This window comes from Equus quagga, chromosome 12, assembly GCF_021613505.1.
Source record: "Equus quagga isolate Etosha38 chromosome 12, UCLA_HA_Equagga_1.0, whole genome shotgun sequence".
NCBI classification, from domain to species: domain Eukaryota; kingdom Metazoa; phylum Chordata; class Mammalia; order Perissodactyla; family Equidae; genus Equus; species Equus quagga.
Window position 1 is genome coordinate 97423685 of NC_060278.1, and position 13106 is coordinate 97436790.

Sequence of the window (13106 nt, forward strand, 5' to 3'; positions counted from 1 at the left end):
GACAGGGAAAGGACCAATTAGGCTGTCCCCTCCCTGGCTGCAGACTCCCCCCTGCCATCGATGCTGCAGAATCACCTCCACGCTCTCTCTGCTGACTTCTCCAGGAGTTTCTCCACTCACGAGTATATGGCATGTATACTCTCCCCCACCACCGCCCCCATCCAGTGTGTCCTTAATGACCCAGAGTCCAACACACCCTTGTTATGACCCCAGAGCGGCAGAGCTGAAGATGTAAAACGGCGCTCAAGGCGGCCCCTTGGTGGTGCCATGCAGCAGGATTGCCATAAAGCTGCAAGGGGACATCCTGCAGGTCGTTCTCTTAACAAAGATAACAAAGCCATAGGCTTGATGCTGAGCCAGGGCAGAGGTGGGTTAGCCCCTAACATTGAGAGCCAAATGCATGTCTCCCCGAGCCCTTTCATCAACCTAGCATCCTCAGGGACCAGTACACTTCCGTTTATCAAAGAAACTTTCTACAGTTCTTTTCTGTTTGACAGAAAATTTACAGCTTATCCAGAACTTAAAATTCCATAGTGGATTCTAGAATACAGTGCATATTTTTACATAAATAAAATAATACACTTGTCCCTACAATTTGACTGAAAAGTTACCTTCCATGAACGAATAGTAAATGCTTAAAAATATATTTCCCTAGAAGAGAGCTTGTAAAATTACAGTGTTTCTTTTACATGTGCACTGTGAGTCTGATAGCCTAGAAACTGCGGCACGTGGCAGAGTCGAAGCCCCCGCCCAGGGAAGCCTGCAAGGAAAAATGGGGCCACTGGTTTTCTCAGAGGCCGCAGCTCTGGCAGAGGCCGACGCAGTGTGTGCAATTAAATGGAGAGGGGCTGGGGAGGACAAATATTAAAGCTGTGGATGAATGAGAAGCCCAGAGCTTCCCCGTGGCCGGGCCTCTGGGTGGCGGCCTTCCAGCCAACGTCCAAGCAGCCACTCGGGGCCTGGGCTCAGCTTCTGCAGGCGGAGGGAGTTCTGGCAGCTTCCTGAGACAGCGGAACCCCCAGCTGCCTGAGGTTCCCTTGGGGACTCGAAAGGGCTTCATCTGCACTTGCCCGTTCTCTTAGGAATCAGAAGCTCTGTTTCCTTGGAGGCAGACAACCCAGTAACGTCCCAGGACTCCAGGACCAGCAAAAGGCAAGGTCAGAGACGGCACGGCCAGAGGACAAGGAGAAAGAAAGGGCTTCGGAGTCACACTAAGCTTGTTCCCTGCTTTAATCCCTCCTGGCTGTGTCATCCTGGCCAAGAAACTTAACCTCTCTGTGACTCAGTTTCCTTATTTGTAAACCAGGATATAACAGTGCCCGTCCCAGAGGGTTATCATTGGGAGAAAAGGAACAAACCTATAAAGCACTTAGTAAGTGCCCAGTACATGCCACCAGCCTTTAGCAGCATTGAGTCGCAAGATGCCAAAGGTGGCGGAACACTCAGAAATCGTCCAGCGCCATGGTTGTCAAACTGTGTTCCTTGATGGCCCTCGAAGTTGCCAAGAGGTGCCGGGGGCCACCCTGCAGGATGGGAGGGGGAGGCTGAGCTGGAGGATGATGCCCTCCTCTCCCGGCTCCTTCCCCACTTCAAACGGGGCCTCTCTATCTGATCTCTCTGATTTATAGTAGGGTCGCATCTTACAAGGAGGGTGTTATGGTTTAAGCTCAATGTTTAAAGTTGAGATCTCAATAGAAGACGCCCTCAGACACCTCTTACAAGGCTCATAAAACACAGTCGGCTCAGCTGCGTGAGTACAGCTCTGTGTGACAGTTAAGTAGAAAGTTAGTGAATTTGATTAAAGGGAAGAAAAAAGAGAAGACTTCATGCACTTGCATGAACATTCCAACTGCTGTACGGTTTGCAAGCTGTGTGACCTTGGGCAAATTAATGAACGTCTCTGTTCCTTGATTTCTTCAAGGGGTTGCGGTAAGGATTAAATGAGTACACGTAAAAACAGTTCCTGTGCATAGTAAGCACCGAATATGGATTATTATTGTTTATTTAATTTAAAGAATGCTTAATATAGCACTTATTCTGTGCTGGGCGTTCTTCTAAGTACTTTGCTGACATCACCTTACTTAATCTTCGCAACACTCCATGAAGTAAGGAGTATAATTGTGTCCATTTTATGGTTGAAGAAACTGAGGCACAGACAGGTGGTGATTTGCCCAAATCAGTGAAATGACTTGCTCTAGGGTTGGAATATCAAGCTTCCACAACCTCAATCCATTTGTAGATAAGTTTGTCGTGGTGGAGATGAAATGAGACATACACAAAGGTGTCAGAATAAGACCAATTTCTCATCCACGAGAGAGTAAGGTTATAACAAGAGAAGCCGTGAGGTTGACAGCGGCTCTGGTCTAGCACCTGGTAGGGATCGGCCCTGGGCAGGACACTGTCCACCCATCACGTCATCAGTCCTCAAAACAGCCATCTCATGGGTTATATCCGACAAATATTTACTGAGCGAGCACGTTACGCTCCAGGACTCTTCCAGATGCCTGGAACAGTGGTGGGTAAGACAAATACGATCTTGCCCTCATGGGGCTTACATTCTTGTAAGAGAGACACAAATAAACAAACGAACAAGACAATGTGGGGGGTAGATGCAGCATGAGCTGGGTGATAAGAGGGAAAGCAACTGTGAAGAGGGACTATAGACATGGCGGCCGGGGAGAGCCTCTCGGCATTGGTGACTTTGGAGTTGAGACCTGAAGGGTGAGGACTCAGAGATCTCAGGGAAGAGCACTCCACAGAAAGAAAGCAGATGCAAAGGTCCTGGGGTGCGAATGAGTCTAGTGTGACTGAGGAACATTAAGGGGTCAGTGGGACTAGAGGGGAGTCAGCGAGGGGAGAGAGGTAGGAGCCGACATCAGGGAGGTAGGCAGGGGTCAGGCCGTGCTGGGCCTTGTACGGGCCAATGGAAGCCTTCAGGCTAGAGTCTAAATATATGGCAAGTCATGGGCAGTTTTGCAGCAGGAGAAAACCGCAGTGAGGACACTCACCAGGTTTAAGTGAGTTGCCCGAGCGCAGAGTAAGCACTGGGATCTGCTTCCAGCCCTTCAGAACCAGCATGGGGAGTCCAGGCATCCAGGCTCATGGTGGGCCCCTCGAGGACCCCTAAGCCCCAAGAGGCTGCTGGGGCCTGCTGAGGACACTGGGCAGGGGCTGGGGTGCAGGCTGTGCCGTGAGCATTCCGGTCCCTCCTGGGGCCGGCGGTGCTGCCCGGGGAGGGTGGTACCAGCAGGGGCTGGAGGAAGGGGCAGCTGCCACACAAAGCCCTTGTTGAATAGAAACCCCGGCTGGCTGCCCGGGGCCGGGCCAGGCGCCAGGCGGGCCTCCAGCACGCTCGGCAGGCCTGCGGCCCAGCCCCCCACGGCTGCAGCCCGCCAACCCCACTGAGGAACCGGACTTTGCCCACTCACCCTGAGCTCGGAGAAGCCACTAGGTGTGGGGTCAGCCCCTTCTGCCGTGCCCCTCAGGGTCAGGCTAGGTTCGTATCATCTCAGTAAATGGCACCACTTCCACCTAGCTGCTCCTCCTCGATTCTGACTGCTCCTTTTCCCCAACATCCAATTATAATCACCAGCTCCACCGGGCTATGTTCTAAGTTTTCCAGGTGAATCGACTCATTTAATAATTGTAACAACTCTACGAGATGGGCACCACTGTTGTTCCCATTTTACAGATGAGGAAACTGAGGCACACAGCTAAGAGGTGGAAGATCTGCGACTCCAGCCCAGATGGTCTGATTCCACAGCCCACGCTTTCTACTGCTGCATTGCATGGCCTCCTCAAGACCTGGGTAACGTGTCACTTCCTCTGGGAAGCCTTCCCTGATATATCCCCGGTAGGAGGCAGTAGGGAGAAGAGTCAGACAGAGGCGAGTTCAAATCCCAACTCTGCTACCTATGAGCTGTGTTACCCAGAATCAGTCCCTTAACCTTTCTGGCCCTTGGGGTTCCCAAAATGGAAATCAAAACTACCTTTGCTCATCTATCCTTTTGCTCCTTTTGAACTCTGTACCATCAGACGTGTTATTTATTGGAAAAAGGAATAAAATTAAAATCTATTTCATAAAAAAGAGTAGCTGTGTAGAGAACCTGAATGTGCCACCCAGACCCCCTCGGTGAGCTCCTCGCCCCAGGGCAGGGAGTAGGGCAGCAGATGACCTACACGGTCAGCCCCAGGGGCTGTCTCAGACCCTGGGGTCGTCTTGCCCAAGGTCGCACCCCTCCTGGGGCTCATACCCGCAGACTGACGGAGGGGCACACAAAGGCCCGGCATGCCACGTGGACCCACCAGAGTGTCTGCAGGCTGGCTCAGCTCGGCGCCCCCTGCAGAGGTGACAAAGTCTCTGTCCTCGTCCTCGCGGCTCCACCCCTCCCTCTCCCTCTCCTGCTTCCTTCCTCCTCCTTCCGCAGGGGGTGACCTCAAGGGCACAACCTAATGAGCCCCCATCGCTAATGCCCATCTCGGAGCGGCTTTCTGCAGCCAGACCTGCAGTCACCGTGGGGGAGGGTTAGAGAGAAGGCACAGCAGCTCACAGCACTTCCTATTTGCGTTAGTTATTATCTTCTTCAGTTACTTCCAACAACCTCCCAGAGTACGGACTTCCATCCTCAATTCGCGGGTGAGAACACTGGTGCCCAGAGAGGCGAAGGAACCTGCCCGAAGGGCCCCAGCAAGCAGTGGTAGAGCTGGGTACTCGGATCCCCAAGCCTGGGCTTCTGAGCAGCATCCACCTTGACAGGTGTCTTCACTGTAACACTATTTGAAACTTGAAAATTAAAATTGAATTAAAGAAGAAAGCCATCTGAGAAGTAATTTCCGGCTTCCTTCACCTAAGTTCAGATCGGTCCTTAATTGGCTGTGGTTTGCCTGCTGTGGCTCACACAGCGAGATGGAGCGGTGGCTGCGGCACAGCCTCATGAGCTTAGGCTCCAATCCCGGCTCTGCCATGTCCCGGCCACGCAAACACAGACAAGCTATCAGCCGCACGCTGCCTCAGTTTCCTCGTCTTCGACAGCAGCAGCACTTCCTTCCGTGGGGTTGAGGAAGATTCACGCGGTCAGCGTTGGCAGAACACTTCAAGCAGTGCCGGGCACTTGGGAATTCTAGAGAGAGAGCCAGGCGGATCCTGGACTCTGAAATCAGAGCAACTGGAGTTCGAACCCCAGCCTCTAAGCAGACTGCAACTGTATGAGCTTAAGGGAGGTGTTTAATTTTTCCATGCCTCAGTTTTCCTATCTGTAAAACGGGGATAAAAATGTTACCTAGCCCCTAGGGTCAGCGTGAGGATTAAATGAGATATTCTGTTACCATACATGTCGGATGGACACTGAGGCTGCACGTCCTCTGAGCAGGGCTGGCCACAGTGCCCTTGCCCGACAACCCTGAGAGCCAGCGTCTCCTGAAATCCCACACTCTCAGTGGCCCCTCACCTCACTCTAGCCCCAGCCCTGCCTTGGAGCTCACAGCGCCCTCGAATAACATTCATAATAACTCTAATTAGCTAATATTAATAATATCTAACATTTATATCACAGCATTAAGTGCATAGACACTAGAGCCACACTACCTGGATTCTAATCCTGAGTACACAGCTGTGTGACCTTGGGCAAGCTACTTTACCTCTCTGTGCCTCAGTTTTTTAATCTAGAGAGTAGAGATAACAATGGCATCTACCTCATAGGCTTGTTGGGAGGTTGAAAGGAGTTAATATATGTCAAGCACCTTGAACAGTCTTGGCACGGGGGAAGGACCCTATGGTGTTCCTCTGTGCCCACAGAACCCTCGAGTCGTGATACTATCAGGGGTCGTGTTAGTGGTACGCTCACTGTGAGCTCCTCGGCCCCCTGCACGCTTACCTCACAGCCCTTGGCCATGGCGAAGCCCCCTCCCAGGAGCAGGATGATGTTCCAGGGCACGGTGTCCTGCGCCTTCCTCCACGTCAGCAAGGGCTCCGTCTCTGTGTTGGGAGCTGGGTGGAGAGAGGACATTCAGCCTGATGAGGGGACACCGTTCCCCACTGGACAGAAGGGGCCCCGACACCCACTCAGGACACCGAGCCTGAGGAGGAGACACCGGGCCTGCAGCCCACCTTGCTGGGGACACCCGGGGGTCTCCAGGAAGCCACAGTTTGGGTCTGGTGTCCGACTGGGGAGATTCAGGGGAAAACCCCCAAGCGGCATGAGGGAGCGCCTGCTCTTCCAGAATGAAAATAGTTTTCACGGCTCCCGTTCTTTACGGTGCCCTGGAACCAGGCCCTCCTCGTGCAGGGCATCCTCTGAATCTCACGCGGGCCTTCTGGGTAAGTGCTACTTTCATGCTGATTACAAGAGAAGAGGCTCTCTTTGTAATCGAATGTGTGCAGAGAGGAGAAAAGACGAAGCAGATTCAGGAGAACAGAAGCTCAGGGAGCCTTTGGCCCTGGGGTCACGGGATGATGCGTATTTCCCTAAAAGCAGCAGTGTGTGCGGTGGTTAGAAGAGGGGGTCTGCAAAGTTTCTGTAAAGGGTTAGAGGGAGAACCATCGAGGCTTTGCAAGCCAGTTGCAGCCAGGCTGCCATCATAACGTGAAGGCAGCCAGAGTCAGGATATGCACCAACGGGCGTGGCCACGTTCCCAGGAAACCCTCTTTATGAAGCAAGTGGCAGCAGATGTGGCCGGGGGCTGTGGTCCACCAGCCCTGCGTCAGGGACATGGTCCCGGAGACGGAGCGTCCTGGGCTGGCTCTCTGCGTGCCCTTGAAACGTGACCTTGCCACTCTGAGCCCCATTTCCTCAGCCGACACAAGGCACAATGACAGCACCCGAGGGTCCTTGTGAGCCATGACGAGGCCGTGGTGGAGCCACAGGGGGACAGGGACATTTCTGTTTGGCTCACAGCTGTATCCCCAGTGTCTAGAACACTGCTTGGCACCTGGCAGTCACTCCATAAATACCTGCCAAGTAACGTTTGTGACACACTTAACCCAGTGCCTGGTGCAGAGTAAACACTTCTGAAATGGAACTTGTCACTGCAGGCTGCCACCGGGAGGCGGGCAGGACAGGCCCAGCTCATTCAAGGCGGGTCCCCATCTCTCAGGACAGTTCCTGGTTACGCAACCACTGACATTTTATTTCTCCTTTCCAGCTTTTTCCAAATTTTTTACTGTGCTTATCTAAAACAAAAGTTTACAGTCAGAAAATAAAGACAATAAAAGTTATTCAGTGGGGCTGGCCTAGTGGCGCAGCGGTTAAGTTCACACATTCCGCTTCGGCGGCCTGGGGTTCGCCAGTTCGGATCCCGACACGGCACCGCTTGGCACGCCACGCTGTGGTAGGCGTCCCACATATAAAGTAGAGGAAGATGGGCATGGATGTTAGCTCAGGGCCAGTCTTCCTCAGAAAAAAGAGGAGGATTGGTGGCAGATGTTAGCTCAGGGCTAATCTTCCTCACAAAATCAATCAATCAATCAATCAATCAGTTACTTAGTGACGTCCCTCCGCTAGCTGGCACGCAGCCGACAGGCATGTACACACGGTTCAGATGTTGCACACAGCCTGGGGATTCCTGGGCCCAATGCAACCTACAGGGAAGCCCAGAACTGGAAGAGCCAGCGGGGGAGGGAGCGAGAGCCAGCCCTGCGCCTTCAGGTGATAAAATATGATTTCATTAAAGAGGCAGCAAGTCTGAAAAAGGAAAGTGACTTGACCCAAATAGCCCGTAAGGGTGGGACAGGGGGAGAGAAAAGGTCCCGAATGTGGGTTTAACATAATGCAGAAGAAGCGAGTTAAATGGCGAGTGCTTATAAGACTGCTCACCATCAGTAAGCACTCAGTCATTAACGTTAGCGGTTATCGTCTTTACTATCTTCCCATCCATCCACACCCTCGCCACTATTTCTTATAAGCACAGCCTCCATCTCCCTGAATTCCTCCAGTCCAGCTCCACTTTGCCCGCTGGCTATCTAGAGCCATGGCTGAAAGCACAGGTTTGAAGCTCAACTAGATTTGAATCCTGGCTCTGCCCATCAGCTATGCGACTTGGGCTAGTGACTCAACCTCTCTGAGCCTCAATGTCCTCATCTGAAAAAGGGAGCAATCGCACCTCCTCAGAGACCTATTGGGAAGATAAAATGGGCCCACGTGTGCAAAGGGCTCAGCACAGGTATGGCCCAGAGCAAGTCCTCGGTCACTCATTTAACACATATGTATTGGGGACTTATCATATGTCAGGCACTCTTCTAGACGCTGGGGATACAGAAGTGGCCAAAACAGAGAAAATGGCTGCCTTCGGAGAACTTACATTCCCGCAAGGGAGGCAGGTGATACACCAATAAATATATAATGTCAGGAAATTTTATGTGCTACGAGGAAAAAGAAAACAGGGTAAAGAGAAGATGACAAAGCAGAGGTGCTTTTCTAGATGGTGCAGTCAGGGAAGGCTTCGCTGGGGAGGTGACCTTTGGATAGAGTCTGAGAGGGGGATGGAGCGAGCCATGTGGATATCTGGAGGAAGAGCTTGCTGGGCAGAGAGAAAGTGGATGCTATCACCATCACTGTCATTACATCAACCACAAGCGCAGGGCCGGCACACAGCAGCCGCTGCATCAACACTTGGTGAGTGACCACAAAGTGGGAGAAACACAAGTGCGACCCAGACCCACAGAGGAATGGAAGAGAGTGGGTCGAACAAGAAAACCAAGGTTGGCCTGGCGGCCTGCGTTCTACATCCTGGCTCTTCTTAACTAGTGGTGTGACCTTGAGCAAGTCACCGTCTCTCCAGGGAAACCACTCTCTGAGGCTCCAGATGAGCCCTGAGTGCTGCGCACTAGAAAGGATGGTCTCAGCCACTTCCTTTCTCTCTGGCAATGCCCACTCCCTCCGGGTACCCACTTCCACAGCTTCCGTAGCTCCCTCTAAGGAAACAGAAGTTATAAAAAAGCGAGAAGTATAGTGAAGCAGAAGCTATAAAGACGCAACAGCTAAGAGGCAGTAGGAACTATGAAGAGACCAACAACTGATACACAGAGTGGATGGTGAGGAAAGCCAGTTAGAAGTAAGAGAGAGAAGCGGAAATGGAGCCTGCAGAGTCCAAAAGCCCTCAGCCTCCCTGACCCCAGGTCTAGCCTCCTCGAGGTCCAGCTCTGCCACACAGACTGACTATGGCGCCCTGAGGAATCGTCCCCTACTGATCCTTACAAGGCACTCCCTGCCCCAGACCCCGACTCCTCCCAAACTGGACCGATCCTGCATAATAACCTATTGTTTTCAACAACAGAAAATAGATTACAACCCTATCTCCTGAGTCCTGGTCCAGTGTTCATCCCACCGCCCCTGCTGGAGCTCAGCCGGGGGCAGCCTGTCGCAGGCAGCAGATGGCAGCCCGTTCTTCTGGCAGACACCTGCTGGAAACCCCACGTGGCCACAGCGGCCCCCTGTAGGCCAGCCCTCAGTCGTCCGGCTTGGAGGGCTCCGTGATTCTTTTAAGCTGAATTTGAATGCCTTTCGGCAGTTTGGCCTCAGTCCCCACCACTTCCTGTTCCTTTAAACCCAGTTTGAGATTTTCGTGTCTGACTCGTGGGCAACCCACTTGCAACTCCTGCCTTGGGCCCGGGGGGCAGCAAAGTTTTCCTATAAAGCACCAGAACGTAAATATTTTGGGCTTTGCGAGCCAAAACCCAAGACAAAAAGAGGCATGGGGCCGGCTCCGTGGCCGAGTGGTTAAGTTCACGCGCTCCGCTGCAGCGGCCCAGGGTTCGGATCCTGGGCGCGGACATGGCACCCCTCATCAGGCCATGTTGAGGCGGCGTCCCACATCCCACAACTAGAAGGACCTGCAACTAAGATATACAACTGTGTACAGGGGGGGTTTGGTGAGATAAAGCAGAAAAAAAAAAAAAGGATTGGCAACAGTTGTTAGCCCAGGTGCCAATCCTTAAAAAAAAAAAAAGAGGTAAAATCTAGGCTATTGTGGAGGTACTTACATACCTAAAGAAAATAAATGTCCACAAATTTCTTTTGAAGAAATTAAAAACTTTATTTATGGACACTGACATTTAAATTTCATGTAATGTTCACAAGTCATGAAATATTTTACTTTTAATTCCTTTCAACCGTTAAAAAATGTGAAAGCCATTCATAGCTCACGGGCTGTCCATAAACAGACAGCTGGCTGGATTTGAGCCAGCGCACTGCAGTTGCTAACCCCTGCCCGGGACTGTCATCTCTGGCTCCCCTAAAGGCCCAGACAAGGTAAATGCTCAGGCAGGGCAAGGGGAGCAAGCAGGACCACGTGGTTGGTACATGAGGGCTGTCCGGTCCCAGGCGTGGGCCCCGCCTCCAGGCCACTGATTACCATGCTCCAGGACCTCGCTGAGTCCACCCACACCCCAGCCTTGACCACCTTACCTTTAAAGTCAAACCACCACTTGAGAGATGGCCTTTGGGATGGGAAGAAGAACAAGATGATGACAATGGTCACACCGGTGACAGCATCCGAAAGAAACCTACAATGACAAGGCCCCAAAGCATGTGACCCCAGGCATCTCAGCAGGCTGCGGTTTGGCAGATTTGCAAATGAGGATTTGTGGAAGGGAATTAGGCCTGCTGTGAAGGGGGCATTGTTGGAGGCCACTGGATTCCTCCTGCACGCATTCAGCTTGGAGGCAACCACTCGTGGATGCAAAAGCCCTTTATCCCTTTATCCCCAGCTCCAGCTGAACCAACGCTTCTCCTCCTAATTCAAGGACACTAGGAAGGCGGACATGACCAAACAGGGAAGAATCTGAGAGCCACAGCATGCTGGGGTCTGTGTAACCCCCACAAATCATCATAACTGGGGCTCCTGAAAGAGCCCTATATGTATTTGTTCAGCTTCTGCTTGAATTCCTCCTGGCACGGGCAGCTTACTACACAAAGATGCAGCCCATTCACACCAGCAGCGTGCAGATGGAGTTCACAGCCCCTCAAAACCCAACGACAACCTTTCAAGGGTCCACGACGTGTCCTGTGGAGACATGAAGCTCACAGAAGTCTCAGAAACAGCCCTGGGGGGCAGGCTAAAAATCTTCCATTTCAGATGAGGAATCTGAGGCTCGGAGAACAGAAGCAACTTGCTGGAGGCCAGACCACGGTCCCTGGAGGAGATGGGCATCGAACCCAGATTTTCTGGCTCCAAGTTCAATGAAGCACAGAGCCAACTGCCAACAAAAGCCCTTTCAGCCCACACATTTGGGAAGAAGAGTATCAGATGGCCAAGAAACTGGAAAAGATGGTCCATGCCACTATATTCGAGAACTATAAACCAAAACATAATGCAGTGTCATTCGTCTGCTAACAGACAGCAAAACTTGAAAAGGGTGATAATACCTACTGAGGATGTCGGGAAACATATACGGGTGGTGGGAAAATAAAGTGGTTTAATCTTCTGGAGGGCAGCTGGCAGCAGGTTTCAATGCTTTGCACGTGAAAACCCCTTGATCCAGTTATCGTACTTCTAGGAATTTATGCTCAGGAAATAACTAGACTCCTGCACACAGATTACGTACTGGGATGTCCATTACCAGCAAGAGTAAAAAAAATGGAAGATTTTTAGCAGGCACATGCTTCAATAAATTGTGTATATAATGTATATATAATAATATATATAATAAAATACCTTACATCTGCTTCTTAAAATATAAGATAATATCATCATTATGTACTGACATACAAATACAACCAAGATACCCTGTAAATTAAAAAGCAAGTTTTTATTTGTAGTATTGGACACAATCCAAAAAGAACTTCATTAAATGAAGATACTCCCATTCCATACAATACTATGCAGTGTTTAAAAAGAATGAAGGAGGTCAGAAAGAGCAAGTCGCCCATGATCACATTAAGTATTTTCCAATGTTTTGTTATCTGTGTACACAGATGTCTGTGTGCATGCGTTAATACGTGTGTGTGTCCGTGTATCTGGATTGTTACACAGCAGTCTGTTCATTGCGATCATCTCTGGGGAGTGGGACAGAGGGTCGATGAAGGGCAACTTTTACTTTTTCAATTCAGCATTGTTTGAATTTTCTCCTGAGTATGCATAACTTTTATAATTAAAAAAGAAAAAAGCAGGTCACCGATAACATGTTTACTGTAATCGGATTTCTGTTAAAAAATCTTCTGTTTAGCTAGGTTTCCTTTTAGCTAGTTGACATGTGTTTTTAAAATTCATTTCATTGAAGTATAATTAACATGCAACAGAATGCACCAGCTTTCAGGATTCGTTACATGAGTTTTGACTAATGCACTCGGTCCTGCGACCACCAGTGCAATCGAGATGCAGAGAAGTTCCCAGATGGGCATTTTTTTAAGTCAGAAAAGATGTATATCAGAACTGGAGACTGAGATTCTAGGTGATTTGCAGTTTCTTTGTATTGCTGGAATGTTTATAACACCCATTTTTCGTCTGAAAAAATAGCAGAGCAGCTACATTTTGGAAAAATAAAAGAAGGGTGATAAGAGCTACTTCTCCTGGCTCCATGAAATTATATCGTTTCTCCCTCATGAGAGCAGAACTCATATCCCCCATTTATGAGAGGGAGTCTGGGGCTCGAGGGCGGAGCGTGCAGAGCTGCTCTATCCAGCCTGGCAGCCACAGCCACACATGGCCCGTGGACACAGGAACGGTGGCAAGACCAGACTGAGATGAGCTGTACGTGTACAGTACACACCAGACTTTGGAGACCTACTATGGAAAAAGGAACGTAAACATCTCAATAATAATTTATTATATAGGCTACGTGTTGAAATAATACAGTGTAAAATACAACAGATTATTAAAATTAATTTCATCTGTTTCATTGGACTTTTTAATGTGACTACTAAAAAGTTTTAAACTACATATATGGCTCACATTCTGTCTCTGTTGGATGGTGCTGATCAAAACCATTAGATCTGCACAAATCCAGAGGACACATCGCCCTTCTCATCACGTTCTGACTCACACCAGAAGTTGACACAGCTGTCCACTGGCTCTTTCCTAAACCACTCCCCTCTCTCGGCCTTGGCTAGTCCGTGTCTCCAGGTCTTCCTCCGACCTCACTGACCGCTTCTCCACCGCCCTGATGGCTCAGT

The 13106-nt window shown here is 50.4% G+C and overlaps 1 protein-coding gene across 4 annotated transcripts in view; it reads right to left on the reverse strand.

Annotated features, from left to right (window-relative positions):
* SLC13A3 (solute carrier family 13 member 3) overlaps positions 1-13106 on the reverse strand; it is a 76912-nt gene that overhangs the window by 8097 nt on the left and 55709 nt on the right. For all 4 annotated transcript variants that reach the window (XM_046679831.1, XM_046679832.1, XM_046679833.1 and 1 more), the window contains 2 exons: positions 10401-10498; positions 5874-5986 (listed from right to left, as the gene is read on the reverse strand). In XM_046679831.1, the coding sequence (XP_046535787.1) occupies positions 5874-5986; positions 10401-10498 (211 nt within the window). The remainder of the gene's footprint in view (positions 1-5873; positions 5987-10400; positions 10499-13106) is intronic.